Source organism: Mobula birostris, chromosome 30 (genome assembly GCF_030028105.1).
Source record: "Mobula birostris isolate sMobBir1 chromosome 30, sMobBir1.hap1, whole genome shotgun sequence".
Classification (NCBI taxonomy): domain Eukaryota; kingdom Metazoa; phylum Chordata; class Chondrichthyes; order Myliobatiformes; family Myliobatidae; genus Mobula; species Mobula birostris.
Window position 1 is genome coordinate 6,646,418 of NC_092399.1, and position 22,282 is coordinate 6,668,699.

General features: G+C 43.9%; 1 protein-coding gene across 2 annotated transcripts in view; it reads left to right on the forward strand.

Moving 5' to 3' along the window:
- Positions 1-22,282, forward strand: part of cnksr1 (connector enhancer of kinase suppressor of Ras 1) — a 137,280-nt gene that overhangs the window by 54,518 nt on the left and 60,480 nt on the right. For both annotated transcript variants that reach the window (XM_072246994.1, XM_072246995.1), the window contains exons 7-9: positions 10,861-10,917; positions 15,584-15,652; positions 19,590-19,736. In XM_072246994.1, the coding sequence (XP_072103095.1) occupies positions 10,861-10,917; positions 15,584-15,652; positions 19,590-19,736 (273 nt within the window). The remainder of the gene's footprint in view (positions 1-10,860; positions 10,918-15,583; positions 15,653-19,589; positions 19,737-22,282) is intronic.

Sequence of the window (22,282 nt, forward strand, 5' to 3'; positions counted from 1 at the left end):
TGGACATTATTTCTAGATGAAATTGGGCTGTAGAGAGTCTAGAAAATCTCCAGTTTTGTTTTTTCTTAATGTTTTTTCAAAGGCACATTTACAGTACTGTGCAAAAGTCTTAGTCACATATATAGCTGGAGTGCCTAAGTGTTTTGCAGAGTACTAAAGTGCTAAAGGGTTACAGCTGCAGTAAAGATTGAGTATGTGCTTTGGGCTGACATTATAGGGCAGTAATTTGGGGAGCTCCATAATTAGAGACACCCTTCAACTGAAATTTGTCAACGTGGAGCGGAAAGCAAGGTTGTAAATCTGGTGGGAGCAAAGGATGTTGGCAATGGTAAGGGTGGAGTGCTGTGGGAGGGGTGTGGAACAAGGGGCAGAGAGGGAGTGTCGGGGGCGGTGTGTGGTGTGGGTGCAGACACACCCAGCCCTGAGACACCAGTCAAGGCCATTTGATTCCAAACAATTGGTTTATTGATCATTACAGAATGTCTCTCTGGTGCTTCCCACTCCCTTCCCCATCTCCCAACCATGATTCCCCTCTCCCCTTCCCTTTCCCACTCTCAGTTCAAAATTCAGACCAATATCCAAACCAAGTTTATCATCACTCACATATATAAAATTACAGTATTTCTGCACAGTACTGTATTTATATCTCACGGACCAAGGGTGTTTATCACTTCTCTTGAATGACGGTATGTTTTATACACCCCGTAATATCTTAATGTGCGGTGACACTAAATAGTTAGGCTGTGCTGGCAAGGTATCACCCTTGCTTATAGTGCTAAAGGGTTACAGCTCCACTGAGGATTAAGTATGTGCTTTAGGCTGACATTATAGGCCAGTAATATGGGGAGCTCCATAATTAGAGACATCCTTCAACTGAAATATTACGTTGATGACCTGCCTTTCTCTTTGGTTCAAGTAATTGCTTAATTATATTCTCCTATTAATTCAGCCACTTTTTTTTTTGCTCCACAAGTACATTTCACCCTTTGTTTTATTGGTCTAGAAAGCCCATTAAATCGGTAAAATGAATTATCCAAGCTGTCTTATCAACCCTCTTTTCATCTATCATTCTGCAAGTCAAACTGACAAGCCACTGTCTTGTTTATGATCTGTAGCTGCTCAGCAGTGGTCCCCAGGGCTTCAGCAGTCAAAGGCGACCGCCTGTGAACGTTTTTATGTACTAGTGGGGGCACAGAGCACCTATAACACCCTTCACTGGAGTTTTATTGTGCATGCACGTCGAGTCTGTGTATAATGCAACATGATTGTCTCAATTGTGAAGCGAGGTTCTTGTGTTTATGGTTGGGGGATATTTTCTCTCCTTCCTGCCTCAGGGGACCATTGCCTCTGATCTGAGCCACACTTCATAATGGCTCAATACACCGAGTTTTTTTAAAATTGAGATACAGTGTGGAATCGGCCCTTCCAGCCCTTCGAGCCACGCCACCCAGCAGTCCCCCGATTTAACCCCAGCCTAATCATGGGACACTCTACAATGACAATTAACCTACCAACCGGTAGGGCTTTGGACTGTGGGAGGAAACCAGAGCACCCGGAGGAAACCCATGCGGTCACGGGGAGAGTGTACAAACTCCTTACAGGCAGAGGCAGGAATCGAACCCTGGGCGCTGGTACTGTAAAGGTTCGTGCTAATCACTACACTACCATGCCACCCTGGTTGACCTTCAAAACTACTCGTCCATGTCCATTGTTAGGCGTACCCACATACACTGTCACTGTCACTTCATGTTTCTACCAGACTGCCTACGTCCTCCTGCTACCAACACACTTCTACACACTGTATAACGTTCTTCCACATTCTCCAACAGCCACTTCCTGCTTCAAAACATATGTCATGTCACCTCATTTTTTCCTACCTATTGCTACGAGTCTACATGTGAGCTCACCAGCTTTGAGAAATCAGACTGAAGGACAACACTCCAGCTTTGTGCTCGGACCTTGAAATGCGGGACCTTCTGGCCTTCCTCAGTCCGTAATCTCTAGATTTCCTCAAGTTGTTTAATCCGCTCTTCACTGTGCTGAGGCCGTGCCTGTGAGCCTGCTCCTGCTCCTGCTCCTGCTGCTCTGGGCTCCGTGACCGGGGGCTCCACAACACTTACCCCGCCTCTGGATGGAAATATAGATGGGACAGTGAGTAAGTTTGCCTGTGATACCAAGATTGGCAGAGTTGTGCACAGTGTAGAAGACTGGCAACGAATACAATGCCATAGAGAGCAGTTCTAGATATGGGCAGATGGAGTTTGACCCAGATCAATGTGAGGGGTTGCACCTTGGTGGGGCAAATGCAAAGAGACAGTAGGCTGCAAACACGAGAAGATCTGCAAGGCAAAGTACACAAAGTGCCGGAGGAACCCGGCAGGTCGGGCAGTATCTGTGGAAATGAATAGACAGTCGACGTTTTGGGCCTTCGGCAAAATGCGAAGTCAGAGCAAGAAGGGAGGGGGAGGCGAGGTAGAGAGACAGTACACTGTTAAAGGCAAGGTCCTCAAGAGTGTAGCTGAGCAGAGAGAGACCTCGGGACAGCTCTTTGGAAGTGGTTACACAGGTCAGTAAGGTAGTTCAGAAGGCTTATGGAATGCTTGTGTTTATCAGTCAACGTATTGAGTTAAAAAGTCAAGAGGATATGTTGCAACTTTATGAAACTCTTGTCAGGCCACATCTGGACTATTTTGTACAGTTCTGGTCACCCCACTATAGCAAGGATGATGAGGCTTTGGAGAAGGTGCAGAAGAGGTTTAGCAGGATGTTAACACGAGGAAATCTGCAGATGCTGGAATTTCAAGCAACACACTTAAAAGTCACTGGTGAACACAACAGGCCAGGCATCATCTCTAGAAAGAGGTACAGTCGACGTTTCGGGCCCAGACCCTTCGTCCTGACGAAGGGTCTGGGCCCGAAACGTCGACTGTACCTCTTCCTAGAGATGCTGCCTGGCCTTAGCAGGATACTGCCTGGTTTAGAGGACATGTGCTATCACGAGAGGCTGGACAAACTTGGGTTGTTTTCTCTGGAGTGATGGAGTCTGAGGGGAGATCTGACAGAGGTTTGTAAAATTATGAGAGGCATTGATAGAGTGGACCGAAAGCATCTGTTTCCCAGGGTAGAAATGTCTAATACCAGAGGGCATGCATTGAAGATGCGAGGGGGTAGGTTCGAGGGGTAAATTTTTTACTCAGAGAGTCATGGCTGCCTGGTATGGTGGTAGAGGCAAATGCATTAGAGGCTTTTAAGAGACATTTGGATAGGCACAGAGATGGAGGGATATGGACATTGTATAGGCAGGAGGGATTGGTGTCAGGAATTTTTTGATTTGCTTTTTAGTTGTTGGGGCACAACAGTGTGGGCCGAATGGCCTGCTCCTGTACTGTACTGGTCCGTGTTCTGTGTTCTCTGTACCATGTTCTCTGTGCCATGTTCCCTGTGCTATACTGTTCTAAGGTCTATGTTCTCTATGCTGAACTGAGGCTGTGGAGATGCTCTGGGATTCGTGACTGAGGACTCACTTTCGTTCTCAGTGCTCTTGTATCGTTTGCTGATTTGTTTTTTCTCTCTCTCTGCTCATTGGGTGTTTGTCAGTTTTGTTAATGGGTTCTTTTGGGGTTTCTTGTTTTGTGGCTCCCTGTAAGGAAACAAATCTCATGGTGTATACTGCATACATACTTCGATAATAAATATACTTTGAACTTCTGAGGAAAGAAATGACCTGCACTTGTAAAGGACTTCTCATGGCTTCAGGATCTCAAAGTATTTTATAACCAATGAATTATATTTTGGAGTGTAACTATTCTGTACATGGAAATACAGTACACAATTTGTTGATTCAAGCTGCAGAAGTGTGGAGACGGAGTGGGAGAGGGGAAACAGTTGAAGGGACTCAGTAATTTGATTGTTTATATCTGAGAGGTTATCTGTGAAGATAGGACGGTAGGTATTGTCTATATGGACTTCAGTAGACATTTAACAAGATCTTGCATGGTCAGCTGGCCCAGAAGATTAAGCCATATCAGACCCAAGTTAAGCTGACCAACTGGACCCAAAATTGGCCAGGGGACAAGGGGCAATGCTAGCCGTGTGCAAGGATGTTCTTCTGATGGAGGTCTGTGACCACTTGTGAACGCCAAGGATTTGTACTGAAACCCAGTTGTTTGCTTTATGGATATTAATGACTTGGGGATGTTAATGTAGGAGATGTGATTAGTCTGCAAATACCACTTGTGATGTTGTGAGGAAGGTTGTCCAAGGCTGCTCCAGGACGTAGATCACATGGAAAGCTGGGTGGAGGGTTGGCAGATGGAATTTAACTCTGACAAGAGTGAGGTAATGTATTTTGGGAAGTCAAGAGGGATAGGACATAAGCAATAAATGGTAGAATGCAAAAGATAGTTGAACTGAGGGATCTTCGGCTTCAGTATATTAGATTAGATTAGATTAGATTCAACTTCATTGTCATTGTGCCGAGTACAGATACAAAGCCGATGAAATGCATTTGGCATCCGACCAGAAATGCAAAGAATAGTGTTATTTACAAAATAACTGTGAATAAAAGAAGTGCTACAGCAATTTTTTCCTGAAAGCAGCAGCACTGGTGAAGAGGGTGGTGAAAAGGCTTTGGGCATGCTTGTCTTTGATAGGCTGGAGCATAGAATATAAAGTTGGTGTTATGTTTTGTAACTCCAAAACATGAAACTATTTCAAAGGAAAACGAAAGAGCTGAGAGACGTGAGTCTTAGCACGTGTTTTACTTTAAGCGAGGCGCAGACATATCCTGTGGTTGTGTCTCGGTGTATGCAATTCATGTGTTTTTACATTTAACCTGGAGTGAATTATTTAAACAAGAATGCTTAATCAAGCAATATATTTACAATATTACTCAAACATTAGCAGGAGTGGTTGTCTGTCGTGTCCGACGATGACAGGAGAGCAGTGCGGGAGAGTTCTTAAAGTGGAGAAACCATTGTACTGGGCAGTTCCACTCTCTCGACCTCGTAAGTCTGGGTCCAGTGGTGCAAACACGCATCACAAACTGGGGTCTTCCCCGGTTGCAATGGATGACCATGACTTCTGTGCCCTGTCATGCCCTCTGCTCTCCACAGAGCGTTGCAGAACCACCTTCCTGGCCGTTGGATCTCACTGGAGATCTCATCCACCCAGTCTTCTCATGCTAGGACAGGCATGTCCCTGTCTCCCTGGGGTACCTGGCCCACTGGCTACCCTCACCTGGTTTAGCCCTCCAGTAGAAGCGGTGTACCAGGGTTCAAAGGTCCAAACGTACAACTTAATGTCAGAGAAATGTATACAATATACATCCTGAAATGCCTTTTCTTCGCAACCATCCACGCAAACAGAGGAGTACCCCAAAGCATGAACGGCAGTTAAATGTTAGAACCACAAAGTTACCCCCCCCCAGCTCCCCCCCCGGCGCATAAGCAGCAGAAAGTAATAATCCCCCCTCCCCCCACCGACAAGCATTGGCACGCCGCCGAGCACGCAAGCGGGAGCAAGGCAATAGCAAAGACACAGACTTGCAGTTACCCAAAGACTTCGCCTTTCACCTGATATTCGACATATCACAGGTTTTCTCTCTCCCTAATAAGAGGTGTCCCAATTTTCCCAGCGAGCGGGGAGACATAACAAACAACTCGCTGGCTTACGGTGTTAAAAGTCCGTTATGTTGCTTTTTTGAGCTCTGTGCCCGAAGATCGCAAAGGTCCCGGGTCTCCAGGCACACAGCAGCTATCCCAACTTCCCCGACGACACGCGGGCCTCCTGTCATGACACCGACCCTATATCCGCCCGTCTCCAGCGCCCCAAGACCCAAGGCTTCCGAATTCGAGCTGGTCTCTTAGGCCGAGCCTTTGACGTGCCGAACAACGGCCAGTTATGGAACCCCGAGGGTGGGTCCCATTCCCGCAAAGAACCGTAGTCAGTGTGTAACTCCAGGTCAGGGTCTTCAAAAGAACCCTGAAAGGGAAAAATAGAGATATTTAGATGTGCGGCTGTTGTCACATGCAGACAGTTATTTGGAGCCACAGGTAAAGCAGAGTGTCTAGTGGGGACCAACGGTGAGTGAGCTGACCCACAATGGACATGATAAACCCCCTTCACCAGAGGTCCTACCCCTCCCTGGGCACCCATACCCACCACTCAAATATTACTGAGATATTGAATACACAATGTTGGAATGTTAGGTTACAACTTTCTAAAATACACCACACTTGTATATCGTTCTGGTTTCCACATTAAAGAAAGGATGTGGTCCTTCCTGCGGAGAATGCAGAGATTCATCAGGATGTTGTAGGTGGGAGGATTGGAGGATTTAATAATGGGTAACAATTAGGTGGATTTGTATTCCCTTCCAATCCCTTTAAAATGTTTATTTCCTGTAATTTGGGCCATAATTTATCAGTTGAATTTCTCAATTATATATTAACATTTTTAGTTGGTGTAATCTAATTTCATTCCAATTTCTTGTTTTTAGAGAAGTGGGTTTACTTTTTACATCATCATCATCATCATCATCATCAGGTGCTGTGCCCAGTTTGAGCTTTGACTGTCATGGCCCACACACTCCTGTTTCGGGTCAAGAGGATCAATTCATTGGTATTCGTTTCCAATTCTCTGGCTGCTGTCTCCATCATCATTTGTCTTTGTCTTCCTCTTGCTTTCTTCCTTTCAATCTTTCCCAGAATTACCGTACATTCTAACTCCTCTTTCCTAATCACATGTCCAATGAAGTTACGTTGCCTTTTCATGATCTCATACATTATTTCTCTTTTTGTGTTTGCTCTGTTCATGACATCCTCGTTAGATATTCGTTTCATCCATGATATTCTTTGCATCCTCCTCAAAAACCACATCTCTGCTGCTTCAATTCATTTCCTCATGTTACTAGATATTGTCCAACATTCTGAGCCATATAACATAACTGGATAAATATAACATTTCAGTACTCTGAGGTGGGTTGTCATGCCTAGTTTAGTATTGGTCAGTATACTCTTCATTCTCGTAAAGGTGTCTTTTGCCATCCCTATTCTTCTTTTGATGTCCAAATCGCACCTGCCATCTGATGTCACCCAGCTTCCTAAGTAGCAAAAGTTCTGTACTTGTTTTATGTCTTTCCCGTTTATTTTCAGCCGGCAGATAGGATTCTCCTTCTTTTTGGATATCACCATACATTCTGTCTTTTTGCAACTGATTGATAGACCCATTTCTGCACTTTTTTCAACAACTATATCAATTAAGTTTTGTAGTTCTTCCTCCGTACTTGCAATTAACACTGTGTCATCTGCATATCTGAAATTTTTGATGTTTTCACCGCCAACTTTGATTCCCAAGATGTCTCTTTTTTTTTTGTAATATTGTTTCACAGTACACGTTAACTAAATCAGGGGAGAAAACACACCTTTGTCTAACGCCTCTCTTGATTTTCGTAAACGGACTCACTTCTCCATCTATTCTTACAGCGGCAGTTTGTTCCCAGTACAGATTTCTGATTAGGCGGAGGTCTTTCGAATCTAGATCTAGAGTTTCCTGTAATACTTCAAATAACTTATTGTGCTTCACTTTATCAAGTGCAGTCAAAAGTAGTCAATAAAACAAACAAATCTTTTTGCACATGAATAGCTTGTTCTGATAGTATCCTTAACATCAATATCGCGTTTCTTGTACCTTTGTCTTTCACAAAACCACATTGTTCTTTGCCTATTTGAGCTTGGATCTTACTTTTAGCTCTTGTCATCAAAATTCTTAGAAGTACCTTGGTGACATAACTCATTAAACTTATGGTCCTATGTAATTCACATTATATTGCTCCAGGTTTCTTAGGAAGAGTGATAAATACTGATTTTTTCATCTCTTCTGGTATTAATCCAGTCTCATAAATGTCGTTGATTTAAATCGGTAAGTTTTTCAATTCCATAATCTTCAAGGGTGATAATTTGTTCTATTACTAATTCATCAGGACCTGCTGCCTTTCCTTTCTTCATCTTATTTATTGCATTACGAACTTCAGATTTTAAAATACTTGGACCTTCAACGTTCTTCTTAATTTTTGTTTTTTTGCCTCGATCGTCTTCAAACAATTCCTGAATATACTCAGTCCATCTGTTCATAATCTCATCTTTTTCCGTGATAATGGTACCATCCTTTGCTTTCAAACATCCACCTGAAGAACAGAGGAGCTTTTTACCAGCGATATTCTTGATTTGTTGATGTAACCTTTTTGGATCAGTAATAGGGATTCTTTCTATTTGCCCACATTCCTGGTTTAACCATCCTTCTTTTTACAGAGTTTAAAAGGCTCTTAATCAACCACTTGAGATGCGTTCATTTTTTCTTCCTAGAAGTTTGAGACTCTAAATGCAATTATCACTCGTGATTTAATTTCAGGACTTTTTGAACCTCATCCGGTTTTATTTAGCTAAGTGTTTAAAACAGTTTGTTGTTGATTAACAACTCTCTGCATGCTTCCTTTATGTGAAGCGTTTACCATTTCAGAGGTGAATTTTGATTCAAATCATTGGCATCACCAAAGACACTTTTCCTGTCCTGTCCTGTCCTGTCCTGTCTTGCTGCCACTGTTCCAGAGGCTTGATGGTCCTTTGGAACTACATCCATCGTTTACCCTGTGTACCCCAGAGGATGAGAGTAGATAGGCTCTTCAACATTGGAGGTGCTCAGTTCTATGATCACCTGACAACCACACGTAACCACACGTAACCACGTTCCTTTTATAATAAATAAAGGCATCCGTTAGTCTTGCGAGACCATGGATCTGTGCCTGGAAAGTCTTCACTCTCCAGGGCGCAGGCCTGGGCAAGGTTGTACGGAAGACCAGCAGTTGCCCATGCTGCAAGTCTCCCCTCTCCACGCCACCGATGTTGTCCAAGGGAAGGGCATTAGGACCCATACAGCTTGGCACCAGTGTCATCGCAGAGCAATGTGTGATTAAGTGCCTTGCTCAAGGACACAACACGTTCCCTCGGCTGGGGCTTGAACTCACGACCTTCAGGTAGCTAGTCCAATGCCTTAACCACTTGGCCACGTGCCCTTTTATGCCATTATTAAACTTAGAAATGTTCACACTACTCTTCTGGTTGCCACGTCATTCACCATCGCTCCGTTGGTTGGGGTCTCCCATGGATTTTGTGTCCTACATGATATACAAGCCAGGACAGTATGATATGGAGAGCAGGTTGTTGCCCATGTGGGGTCAAGTGTGCTCTTACTTTCCGATCTATATATATCTCCTGCTTTTTATTTAACGTTCATTTCAAGAGGACAAGAATATAAAAGCAAGACAGCGAAGGTTTGAGATCAGAGATTTCCTTCTCCATGCACTTTCCCCTCCTGCTTTGCCGCTCTGCCATTTCCATTTCTCCCTCTTCTCTCAACTCAGAACTGGAATAGAAGTGTCAACCCCCTGAGAGATATTGATAGTCCAGGGGAAGCACAAAGGCAGCAGAGCAGTTCAAATGTTCAATAAACAACATCAAGGTCAAATTCAAGTTCATTGCCATTCAGCCCTATACAAGTATACCGGCAAATGAAAAATCCAGTGCACATCACTCACACGCGTAGCACGTAAAGTGATATTACCACAAATAGCAAGCTGCATTTATGACACAAGTTAAAAAGTAAACAGTATAACGCGATGAGACCTGGGTGGCGACGGAGTTCAGCAGTCTCACAGCCTGGGGGAAGAAGCTGTTCCCCATCCTAACAGTTCTTGTCCTAATGCTGAGGTACCTCCTGTCTGTTGGTGGTGGGAGGAGGGGTTCAGATAGATTGTTGGATGAATGGGGGAGGTCATTGACAGTGCTAAGGGCCCTGCATATGTTTTAAGTTAAATATTTTAAGTTGTTCAAATTTAATGGGTGGAGTGGATAATTTTTCAATTTTGTACATTACCTGTTGAGAAGTGGCCACTTGCTGATCTTGAAACCTTTGCAGAAACATACAGCAGATTTTAAGCAAGTTCCTGAACCTCCATCCACTGTGATTAAGTGGAACCACTCTCTCGCTAAAGAAATCCCTCCTCATCTCCATTCTAAAAGGACATCCCTCTATTCTGAAGCTGTGTCCTCTGATCTTAGACTGTCCCACCACAGGAAACATCCTCTCTACGTACACTCTTGTCAAGACCTTTCAACATTTAATAGGTTTCAATAAGGTCACCCCCTCATTCTTCTGAATTCCAGTGATTAGAAGCCCAGAGCCATCAAACACTCCTCATATGACAAGCCTTTCAATCTCGTAATCATTTTTGTAAACCTCCTTTTAGCCCTCTCCAATGTCAGCACATCCTTTCTTAGATAAGATGGCCTAAGCTGCTCACAATTCCCCAAGCGAGGCCTCACCGCTGCTTTATAAAGCCTCAACATAACATCCTTGCTTTTATATCCAAGTCCTCTCAAAATGAATGCGAACATTGCATTTGCCTCCCTCACCACCAACTCAACCTGCAAAGCAACCTTTAAGGAATCCCGCACAAGGACTCCCAAGTCCCTCTGCCCCTCAGACTTCTGAACATTCACTCTGTGTAGAGCGGTAATTTGGTTCTAAAGTAAAATCTCATGTCAAACTGTTTTTACAAAAGTGATCTGTGATTCACTGTGAGCCTGGCTGACAGCTGTGGCTATCGCTCACATGGGCAATGGAGACTGATAATGTTTCAGGTGGTTGAGATGTTAAACCTCAGAAGCGTTTTAATAAATGGCACGAACTGCTCCAGATTCATCACATCAAAGTTGACAAACTCCATATCCCTAAGCAAATGGTCACACCTTTATCTACTATGGCTGTATTTTGGATTAAAAGCTATTTCCTTATGTTTGTCAGGGAATTGAAATCAAGTCGAATAATGGGCTGCATTTTATCACGGGGACTGCACTAAATGTAAGTGTCAATTATTCACCTCTGTCTAACTGCCTGTCTTGGAATGTGCATGCAAATGGTTACCCTACTGCATCTGTGTGTCTTACTCAGTCTGCTGTGCTTGTTTTTATTTTTCTTTCATCCCTTCACCATTTTCTTTTTTTATCCTCTCTCTGTCTCTCTCGCTCTGTAAATTCCAGATTCCAACAACCTTCTAGCTGATTTGGTTCTTCCTGATGAAGAGTTTCAGTCCAAAACGTTGTGGTTTACTCCTCTCCATAGACCATGCCAGACCTGCTGAGTTCCTCCAGCATTTTGAGTGGATTGCTCAGGATTTCCAGCACCGGCAGAACCTATTGTGTTTAAAGTTCTTACCCCTCACCCTAAAGCTTTAACCTATGCCCTTTAGTTTGTGACATGTCAAAAGTTGTTCTTGAGCTGCCTTCTCCCTTGTGCACCTTTCTCTCGATTGTTATATTTCTGTGGAGCGTGTGTGCGTGGGCGCGCAAATGAGTGTATTATCTGTTTCTAAGCTATTCTGTGTCTTGCTCTATACCTGCTTCCTGTTCTGACTCCTTCCTGCACTGAATGGCCTTTTGACTTCCCATGGGCTGGAGTGTGTCAGAGTTGTTGAACATTCTTTCCTATAAGCATTGTCGTTTGAAAAATTGTATCACCTCAAAGAGACTTTCACCATGAGTGCAAGTGATCTTAGAACAAACAATAAGGGTCCCCATTTGCCGATATCTCCCATGGGATATATAAGTAAATAAATAAATATTTAGAGTTACAAAATACACGTGGACTAAGATGTTAACTGTCCTGTGCTATCACCAGTGGGATCATCAGTTGATCTGCCACCTGTCTTCAGGAGTTTCGGCCCGCTTATGATCAAGGCTCCCTCGAGGTGGTGGGCCAGCAGTGCTAAAGCACCACCTCTCACTGGTGAGCTTAAAAACTTGGCATCTGCCTCCATCAGAGTTGTTGGTCGCTTCCATCCAACAGATAGTCTGCTCTTCAGGTGTCTATGCAACTACTGAAGGGTTTGCAAGATATGTATACACTGTCTGACTATCTGCCCCTCTGGACAGACTTGATCCACTCCCGTTTTATTTATCTAGGTATCTGTTTGTTTGTTGATACAGCACAGTTATGGGCCCTTTTGGCCCAACGAGCCGGTGCCTGATTACACCCATGTGATCAATTAACGGACTAAGCCATACACCTTTGGACTGTGGAGCACCCGGAGGAAACCTACGCGGTCACGGAGAGAATTTACAAACTCCTGACAGGCAGCAGTGCAAATTGAACCCAGGTTGTTGGCACTGTAATTGTGTTATGCTTACCACTACACCACCAAGCCAACTGCTCTTTGTACTAAGTGCTTACTAAGAGTTTGTAGGTTTGTCTTTCACTGACCCACATCTTCCCTGCTTGCCCAACATGATATCATTTTGCAGTGCTGTGCTGGTGGAAATGTACATAGCTGCTGTGAGCCCAGTCGTTCTGGAAATCAGACATGCAAGCCATTGAGAGCTTTTCAGCGTGGAATCTGAATTTTCTGTCCCTATTTTTCTGCCAACCACCAAATATCTATTCGTACTAATCCCATTGACTGGCCCTTGGTCTAACGCCTACGTTGCTGGGAGGACCCGTGTCATAAGGAAAGATTGAATAGGTTTCTTGGAATGTAGAAGATAGAGAGGAGATTTGATAGAGGTATACAAAATTGTGAGGGATATAGATCGGGTAAACACAAGCAGGTTTTTTCCACTGAAGTTGGATGGGACTACAACCAGAGGTCATGGGTTAGGGTGAAAAGGGAACATGAGGGGAAACTTCTTCACTCAGAGGGTGGTGAGAGTGCGGAACGAGCTGCCAGCACAAGGGGTGCATGCAAGCTTGATTTCAATGTTTAAGAGGAGTTTGAATAGGTAGGGGTATGGAGGGCTATGGTGCCTGTGCAGGTCGATGAGAGTAGGCAGTTTAAATGGTTTTGGCATGGACTAGATGGGCTGAAGGGCCTTTTATGCACTGTACTTCTCTGTGACTCTTCCCTGTGGCAATTCCAATGCTTGTCCAGATGCTCTGGGAGCTGCCGCCTCCATCTCATCCACAGCAGCTTGTTCCAGATTTCAAGCAGCACTCAAGGTGAATACGTTCTTCCTCAAAGGATCCTTATCAGGCTGACAGACTGTGAGTAGCGGGATGCCACAAGGATCAATGCTTGGATTCCAGATCTTCATAACCTATCTCATTGATTTAACTGAAGCCACCAATGATGAATTCTCTAGTTTGCTGACGTTCCAAAATGAAGTGGGATTGTGAGTAGGGATGAGGATGAAAAGAAGATTTAGGAGAATGTAGTGAATGGGGAAGCGTAATAAACTGAAAAGCAGCATATTTTTGTAAATGATGAGATATTTGGTAAAGTTGATGCCCAAAAGGACCAAAATGGCATGAAAACCAACGTGTAGGCGCACCATAATTGGAAAGGCAACAATATGTTGGCAGTATGTATTACAAGAAGATTTCATTTGAGAAATAAAGATATCTTATCTGCAATTATCTAGGGCCTTGGTAAGACTGCAGCTGAAGATTTGTGGACAGCTTTAGCCTCCTTACCTATAAAGGGTGGGAGGGTGGAGATACGTCTCTACCAAAGGAGGTGTGAGGCTCTCCTTCCCTCTGCTAGACTGCAGGCCACACTTGGGCACCTGCTTAGCCCCCCGATTAGGGTCACAGGAAGCCATGGGAGCAGGTGGTGGATGGTCATATGAGCAGCCGGTGCAGATCACAAGTCCTGGTTATGTGACCGCTGATGCCAGGCAGACAATCTATAAAGAGTATTAATAATGACTGGGGCCACCCATTTTGTAAGGACACTGCCCAGAAGAAGGCAATGGCAAACCACTTCCATAGAAAAATTTGCCAAGAACATGGAAAGACTATGATTGTCCTCGTCATACGACACATAACGATCGGACAACCCTGTAAAAGCACCATCTCTGCTGAGTGCTTCGACCCCAGCCCCGGCAACAGGCAATAGGCAAGGTCAAGGACTTGTAGCCTTCCCCTCCGGAGATTCTCGATCGCACAGTAGCAGCGGCAGCGAAACAGGCATTTCAGAACTTTCTCCAGACGTTCCCCTGTGCTTCTTCACGTCAGTCTCCATCAAATCAGGATTGTGCACGGTGTCCTACTTCACAGATACGATATCATTCGGAACGGCCGCGCACGCTGTGTCGCGCTGCCATCTTCTCCTTAATCTCTTTTCGGATTGAAGGGTCTGTTTCTATGCTGGTCAGCTCTTTGATTCCATGTGGACAGAGGGAGAATGTTTCACTAAGATCAGGAGCTGGGAACCAAGGGTCACAGTATCCAAATAAAGGGTAATTAGTTCTGAGCTGATGAGCAGGTTTTCCATACAGAGGATAATGAAACTTTGAAATTTCCCTCTCTACCACCCCCTCTCTACCATCCCCTGTCTTCTACCCCCTCTCTACCCACTCTCTACCCCCCACCCCCCATCTCTACCCCCCTACCCCCTACACCCTCTACCCCCCTCTCCCCCTCCCTCCCCTTCTCTCCCTCCCCCTCTCTCCCGCCCCCCCCCCCGTAATTAAGAACAGATCAATATCAAGGGTGATACTAGAACTAGGGGACATTGCCTCAAGATTCAGGGGAGAAAATTTAGGACGGAGATGAGGAGAGTGGTGAATCTGCGGAATTCTCTGCCCAGGGAAGCAGTTGAGGCTTCGTCACTAAATATATTTAAGATACAGTTAGATAGATATTTACATAGTAAGGGAATTAAGGGTTATTGGGAAAAGGCAGGTAGATGGAGCTGAGTTTACAGACAGATCAGCCATGATCTTATTGAATGGTGGGGCAGGCTCGATGGGCCGGATGGCCTACTCCTGCTCCTACTTCTTATGTTTTTATGAACTGAGCAATATTTAGGAAAATTTTAGGGAAGTGCAGAAAAATATCATTAAAGTAGACAGAACAGGTGCGGGGGATCATGTGGTCTGCTCCAGCTTCTGTTATGTTCTTGCACTCAGTCATGTCTACCCAAGTGGCAAATGGAAATGCTGACCCACTGAATGCAGGTACGTCAAATACGAGGTAATCTGCACTTGCTGGAAATCCAGAGCCACTCACACGAAACGTGTGAGGAACTCGGCAGCATCTATGGAAATGAATAAGCAGTCAACGTTTTGGGCCAAAACCCTAGTCTCAGTCCAAAACGTCAACTGTTTACTCTTTCCCATAGGTGCTGCCTAGCCTGCTGAGTTCCTCCAGCAGTTTGTGTGTGTTGAACACACACACTTCCTTATTTTGAAAAGAGAAGTGATTTCTAACTTAAAATTCTATGTAAGTGGAGATGTGGTTCTGGTTTAGCTAAGGTATGATTCACTCTGAGGACTCAATATTTTTTATATTTTAATATATTTTAATATTTTCTTTTAGTGACTTGAAACGGCTGTAAAAGAAATCAGAGAGAGAACTGCTCAAGCCCAAACTATAACTTGTGCTCATTTATGAGAATTTGTGTTGCTCAATTATTCTGATTTATAATTTGAGATCGCTGCTCAGCTTCCCCAGTGCCAGTAGTGCATATTCGTCGGGCGAATGATCCATACTTGAAGCTGTTACGAGCTTACTGTTATCTGCTCCTCTTCAGTCACCAGCTCAACGTTCGCAGAAGATTCGGCCAGGAGATGAGGTGGTCCAGGTGAATGACATGGTCGTGGTAAGTACAGGCTGAAAGAGGCTTTCGTTAAGGCACGGTCCCGTTGTTGGTATTTGTCAGGGTGAGTGAACAGATAAATGCTATGGTGGGAGTTTTCTAACGCAAACTGAGAGATACAGATGAGAAATTGTGGAAAGTACAAAAGCTGTCAGAAACAGATGATTTTTCAGTAATTTCATCTAATTATTTTTCTGGAAGTGTTACATAGAAACGTAGAAATCTACAGCACATTACCAGCCCTTTGGCTCACAGTGTTGTGCTGACCATGTAACCTATTCTAGAAACTGCTTAGAATTTCCCTACTGCACAGCCCTCTATTTTTCTAAGCTCCATGTACCTATCTAAGAGTCTCTTAAAAAACCCTATTGTATCCGCCTCTACCACCTTCGCTAGCAGTGCATTGCACACACTCACCAATCTCTGTGTGGAAAACTTGCCTCTGACATCCCCCTTGTACCTACTTGCAAGCACCATAAAGCTATGCCCCCTCGTGTTAGCCATTTCATCCCTGGGAAAAAGCCTCTGACTATCCACACGATCAATGCCTCTCATCATCTTCTACACCTCTATCAGGTCACCTCTCATCCTCTGTCGCTCCAAGGAGAAAAGGCCAAGTTCACTCATCCTATTCTCAGAAGGCATACACTCCAATCTATGCAACATCCTTGTTAATCTCCTCTACACTCTCTCGATTGTATCTTTTAATTACATACAGTACCATGCAAAAGTCTTAAGCACATATATATAACTAGGGTGCCTAAGATTTTTGCACAATACTGTATTTGTCAACGTGGAGTGGAGTGTGAGTTTGTAAATCTGGCGAGAGCAAAGGATGTTGGGAATGGCGAGGGTGGAGCCCCGCAGGAGGGGTATGGGACAGGTGGCAGAGGAGTAGTGTGAGTAACAGGGGGTTGGCGCAGGTGCAGACACACCCAGCTCTGAGACACCAGGCAATTCCATTTGATTCCAAACAATTGGTTTATTGATCATTACAGAATGTCTCGCTGGTGCTTCCCTCTCCCTTCCCCTTTTCCCAACCATGATTCCTCTTTCCCTGCCCCCTTCCCACCCTCAGTCCACAATAGAGACCTATATCAGAAACAGGTTTATCATCACTCACGTATGCCATAATTTTTTTTTTTGCAGAAGTACAGTGAAATACAGTAGTACATAAAATTACTACAGCACTGACAAAAGTCTTAGGCACCTATCTATATCTCGGGTGCCTAAGCCTTTTGGACAGTACTATATCTTTTAAAACCATTGGTAGCTTTGAAAGGTATAGAAGAACCCCAGTCACAGAATCACCAATTTTTTTGTTCAAGATCTGCAAACATCTAGTGAGAGTCTCACAATAATTGATTTTCATGAACCTTAATATTCAACTGGGAATCTTTCCAAACACATTCCTGTTATCTTACTCAGGATTTTCTCAGAACATTCAATTATTGCCTTATGCAGCTCCAAGCTGACTAGCTCAGATTATTTAAAAATGATAAGTTTACTTTTTGAATTTAGCGGAGGTAAGATTACCCACCAATGATTTCGTGACTCAGTTCTTTCCCCTTTTTTGATTCTGTGTGGCCGTTTCCAGAGTCATAGAGAGGAACAGCACAGAAACAGGCCCTTTGGCCCATCTAGTCCGTGCTGAACCACTTAAACTGCCTACTCCCATCGACTCGTACCGGAACCATAGCCCTCCATACCCCTACCATCCATGTATCTATTCAAGCTTCTCTCAAGCGTTGAAATCGAGTTCGCGTGCACCACTTGTGCTGGCCGCTCGTTCCACACTCTGGTCTTTTGCCACAATGTGCATTCCTCAGAATTTCTGGGTAACTCTGCTCCATTTTTTCCCCTCCTTTCCTGACTTCCTTCACCGAGGCCCTGATTCCCTGGGGTAATGCCAGAAGGAACTTTCTACTTGTATCCTAAACTTCTTATTGGAATTCTCAGGAACAGGGGAATGTGGTTCCTTAGAGTCTGATCTAAAGTTCAATGAGATTATGTCAGAATCAGGTTTAATACCACCGGCATATGTTGTGAAATGTGTTAACTTTGCAGCATCAGTACAATGCAATACATGATAAATATAGAAATAAAATTGAAATACAGTAAACATATACAGTGTATATATATTAAATAGTTGGGTTAAAATAAGTGGTGCAAAAACAGAAAGAAATAAAATGAGTAGTGAGGTAGTGTTCATGGGTTCAATGTTCATTCAGAAACCGGATGAGAGAGGGGAAGAAGCTGTTCCTGCATTGTTGAGTGTGTGGCTTCAGGCTCCTGTACCTCCTTCCTGTTGGTAACAATGAGAAGAGGGCACGTTCTGTGAGGTGGGGATCCTTTATAATGAAAGCTGCCTTTCTGAGGTATTGCTCCTTGAAGAAGTCCAGATCGGAGACTGAACTCGATCTCTATTATCATTTACAGTGGAGACAGAGTTAGGCCACAGATCTGCCATCAAGCAACAACCAATATCTTACTTAAGATAAACATCGATCTAGCAGCAATGAATATCCATAACTTCTGCCATGCATTTCACTTAGAAAAGTCCTGATTTTTGGATACTGGGTCCCTTCTTTGATTACTCAATTTTATTAGTTGAAAGGAAAATACTATCATCTTTTTTCCAAAGTGGTAATGGAGTCAACATTAATTTCTGAATGGAGTTTCCTTGACAGGTCAATTTCAATGGTTCAATGGTTCCATTTAATTTCAGAGAATATATACTACCTGAAATTCTCACTCTCTGCAGACATTCACAAAACAGAAGAAAAACCCCAAAGACTGGATGACAGGAAAATGTTAGAACTCCAAAGCCCCCTCCCCCACTTGTTCCAGCAGGAAGCATCAGCCACCCCCACCAACCCACCGTGCAGGCGATAGTAAAGCCCCCAAAGAGCCCATGATCTAGGTCCATCAAAAAGTGCAGTCCATAGCCTAGCACTTCGAGTGCCAGAGGCTGTCTCTCTCACTAACCAGGGAGAGTGAGGGATCCTTCCTTCCATAGCAAGAGGGGAGACAAACAGCTCGCAGTTTCGATGTTACAGTCTGCAGCGTCCCTTTATTTCTCTGAGTTGAGAATCGGCAGCAAACTTATGGTTGTACTGAGCAGAAAAGAGATGGAATGTTAATATATATCCAACATTTAAGAATGATTTTATATTTGCTTGTACTGTTAACGATGTTGTTAACGATGCTGTTCTCATACTTCCGTTTAAGGCTATTAGTTTTGCCCTTCCATCTTTTTTTTTCAGCAATTATGAATTTTCATTATCTATAATTGTCCAGATACATTTTCCATGCCCTGAAATACTTTGCTAAATTTCTCATCCAAAGTAACGGGTGGGAAACAATAGGCATTGGCTAATCCTATTTCTGAATCAGTGTATCCTTGCTACTATCGGATGTCTCAGGAGAAGGGGCAAAGGCAGGTTACTGGCAACTTAAAACCGATTGCTCGAGGCAGATGGGTCTCATCAGCTGTAGTTGACTTCTCAGCTAGGAGAAGGAAAACTCTGATCTCAAACCTCTGCTGCTTTGCAGCTGTACCCATTCATGGAGAAGGTTTTGGGAGTAAACCCCAGGGAAATATCCGGGGCTGGAGTCCCTAAAGCAGTCCTACGTTAAGCTCAATGCTGACTGGCAACTCCAGCGACACTGCTGGTGCCAAAAATGATGATGCTCATATGACAAGCCACTCAGTCCTGGAATCATTTTCATGAACCTCCTTTGAACCCTCTCCAATGTCAGCCTGTTCTTTCTTAGATAAGGGGTCCAAAACTACTCACAATACTCCAAGTGGGGCCTCACCAGTGCTTCATAAGGCCTCAGCATCACATCCTTCCTTTGAAATCATTAGTTTATTTTTATCAGCATACAGTGAGAAGTTTGCCTTGCACACTGTTCAACGTGTTTCCTCTGCTGCTAGGTTGGATGGACTTTGAAGAACCTGGTTGCCAAACTGCGAGAGAATCCGAGCCAAGTGGTTCTTGTCATGAAAAAGCTGCCCCTTGAAATCTTACCATCTGTTTGTGCTTCCGAGATTATGTCTCCACACACACCCCAGCAATCACAGGTGAGAACAATTATATTCAATAAAATGAACAGCTGTATATTCACTTACTTAGCAATGCAGCATGGAATATGCCCTTCCAGCCCAGTGTCCCGCAACAACCCTGATTTAACCCTAACTTAATCAAAATATCCTCTGGTGTTGACCTTTCACCCTTAAACCATGACCTCTGGTTGTAGTCCCACCCGAACTCAGTGGAAAAAGTCTGTTTGCATTTACCCTATCTATACCCCTCGTAATTTTGTGCACCTCTATCAAATCTCTCCTCAATCTTCTACATGCTAAGGAATACAATCCTAACCTAGTCACTCTTTCCTTATGACTTAGGTCCTCCAGATCAAGCAACATCCTTGTAAATATTCTCTGTACTCTTTACATCTTCCCTGTAGGTAGGAGACGAAAACTGCACTCAGTACTCCAGATGAGACCTCACCAATGTCTTATACAACTTCAACATAACATGTCATCTCCTGTACTCAATACTTTGATTTATGAAGGCCAATGTGCCAAAAACTTGCTTTACAACGCTATCCACCTGCGACGCCACTTTCAATGAATTATGGACCTGTATTCCCAGATCTTTTTGTTCTACCACACTCCTCAGTGCCCTACCACTCACTGTGTAAGACCTACCCTGGTTGGACCTACCAAAGTGCAACACCTCGCACCTGTCTGCATTAAATTCCACCTGTCAATCTTCATTCCATTTTTCCAGCTGGTCCAGATCCCACTGCAAACCATGATGGTCTTCCTCTCTGTCCGCTGCACCCCCAATCTTGATGTCATCTGAAAATTTGCTGATCCAGTTAGCCACATTATCATCCAGATCATTGATATCAAAGACAAACAACAACAGACCCAGTATCGATCACTGCGACACACCACTAGTCACAGACCTCCAGTCACGCTGGCAATGTTTATATTTGTGGCAATGGCTGAGTTGGCAAAAGTAGGATCTGATTTTAAAAAATGAAGGCCTTGGGTTTGGATTATCCCTGTATCAGGATGTGTTTTAATTTTTATACCTGAGCAGGTACCTGGGCAGGATGAGCAGGGCCTGTGCTCAGGTCACGGTGGGTTGGGTAGCAAGCTGGTGTGTTAGGGATGCGTCGTTGCGGCTGAGGATTTGGGCAGCAGAGTGTGCTTGAGTTTAGAGGGTTGGGAGGATTGGATTAGAGTGAAAGACAAACATTCAAGGACATCAGGGTCATCTACTTAAGGGTTGGGTCCAAAAGTACGTAAGGGATTTAGCAGATGTTTGTCTATTTGTTCGTTGTATGCTGTGTCATATGACGTGGGTGATCATGGTCTTTCCGTGACCGTGATTGTTCTTGGCAAATATTTCTACAGAAATGGTTTGCCATTGCCTTCTTCTGGGCAGTGTCTTTACAAGATGGGTGACCCCAGCTATTATCAGTATTCTTCAGAGATTGTCTACCTGGTGTTACATAACCAGGACTTGTGATATGCACCAGCTGCTCATATGACCATCCACCACCTGCTCCCATGACTTCACATGATGCTGATCGGGGGGCTAAGCAGGTGCTACTCCTTGCCCAAGGGTGACCTGCAGGCTAGCAGAGGGAAGGAGCACTTTACCCAGGTATCTCTACCCAAGATAGACAGGTTCCAGTTCAGCATTGTGTCGTGAAGACCAGGTTGACCTGGGAATGACCAGCGATGGTCATTATTAGAACAACTCAGAATAAATTCACCGATAGTTCTCCAGAAGATGCTTTAGTGAGGGGTTAATATAATTCAGACCACACAAGTGCAAAGAGGATTCATGGCAGGAAGTGCCCAGTTATTTTTGGAGCTATGACAAATGATCTCAAACTGCTATCAGGTTTCACTTCAGAAACAAATGGGTTTTGATTACATAAAAGGAATGTTAGGTGATTGGATTTCAAAATCAGGATCTTTTTGCTCCTGGGCTAAATCGGCCAAAACAAGACAGAGTAGCAGTGGTAATGGAGCCAATGTTTCATGTCATAGGATCTCACATATCACATATTGGTTGCCCAGAGGTGGAGTTGGAATAACTATAAATTCAAGATGTTCTTTCATAATGGAAAAGTGCTATTGCAAGTCAGCACAAGAATAGATCTTGGAGGTACAGTGAAATCTTCAATCTCAGTATCTGATGGTAGTCTAAAGGTAGTGTTCTACTGAGTTGGTGCTAGGGTCTTTACAATGCACAGGTTGGTCCTATCTGAAGCAGAGCCTACAAATTCTTCTATATCTTGCAGTCGGATAATATCATTGGTGATGACCTTTGCTTTCCCCGCACCCCTGTAATGTCACGCAGTAAGGATGTGGCAGCATTGGAAGGGTTTATAGGAGATAAACAATAGATTCCAAATTTATAAAACTTTTATTAAAAAGAACAATCAGTGCAATCCAGAATGAAAATGGTAAATAAAGAAGAACTTTAGATCAGACACCTGAAGGAACATCTTCCCATACAGGCTGAGAGATGTTTTTCTAATCCAGCAGACAGCAAGCAGGAAACTAGGGCCATGAATTCCAAAAAAAAATTGTCTTCCTAC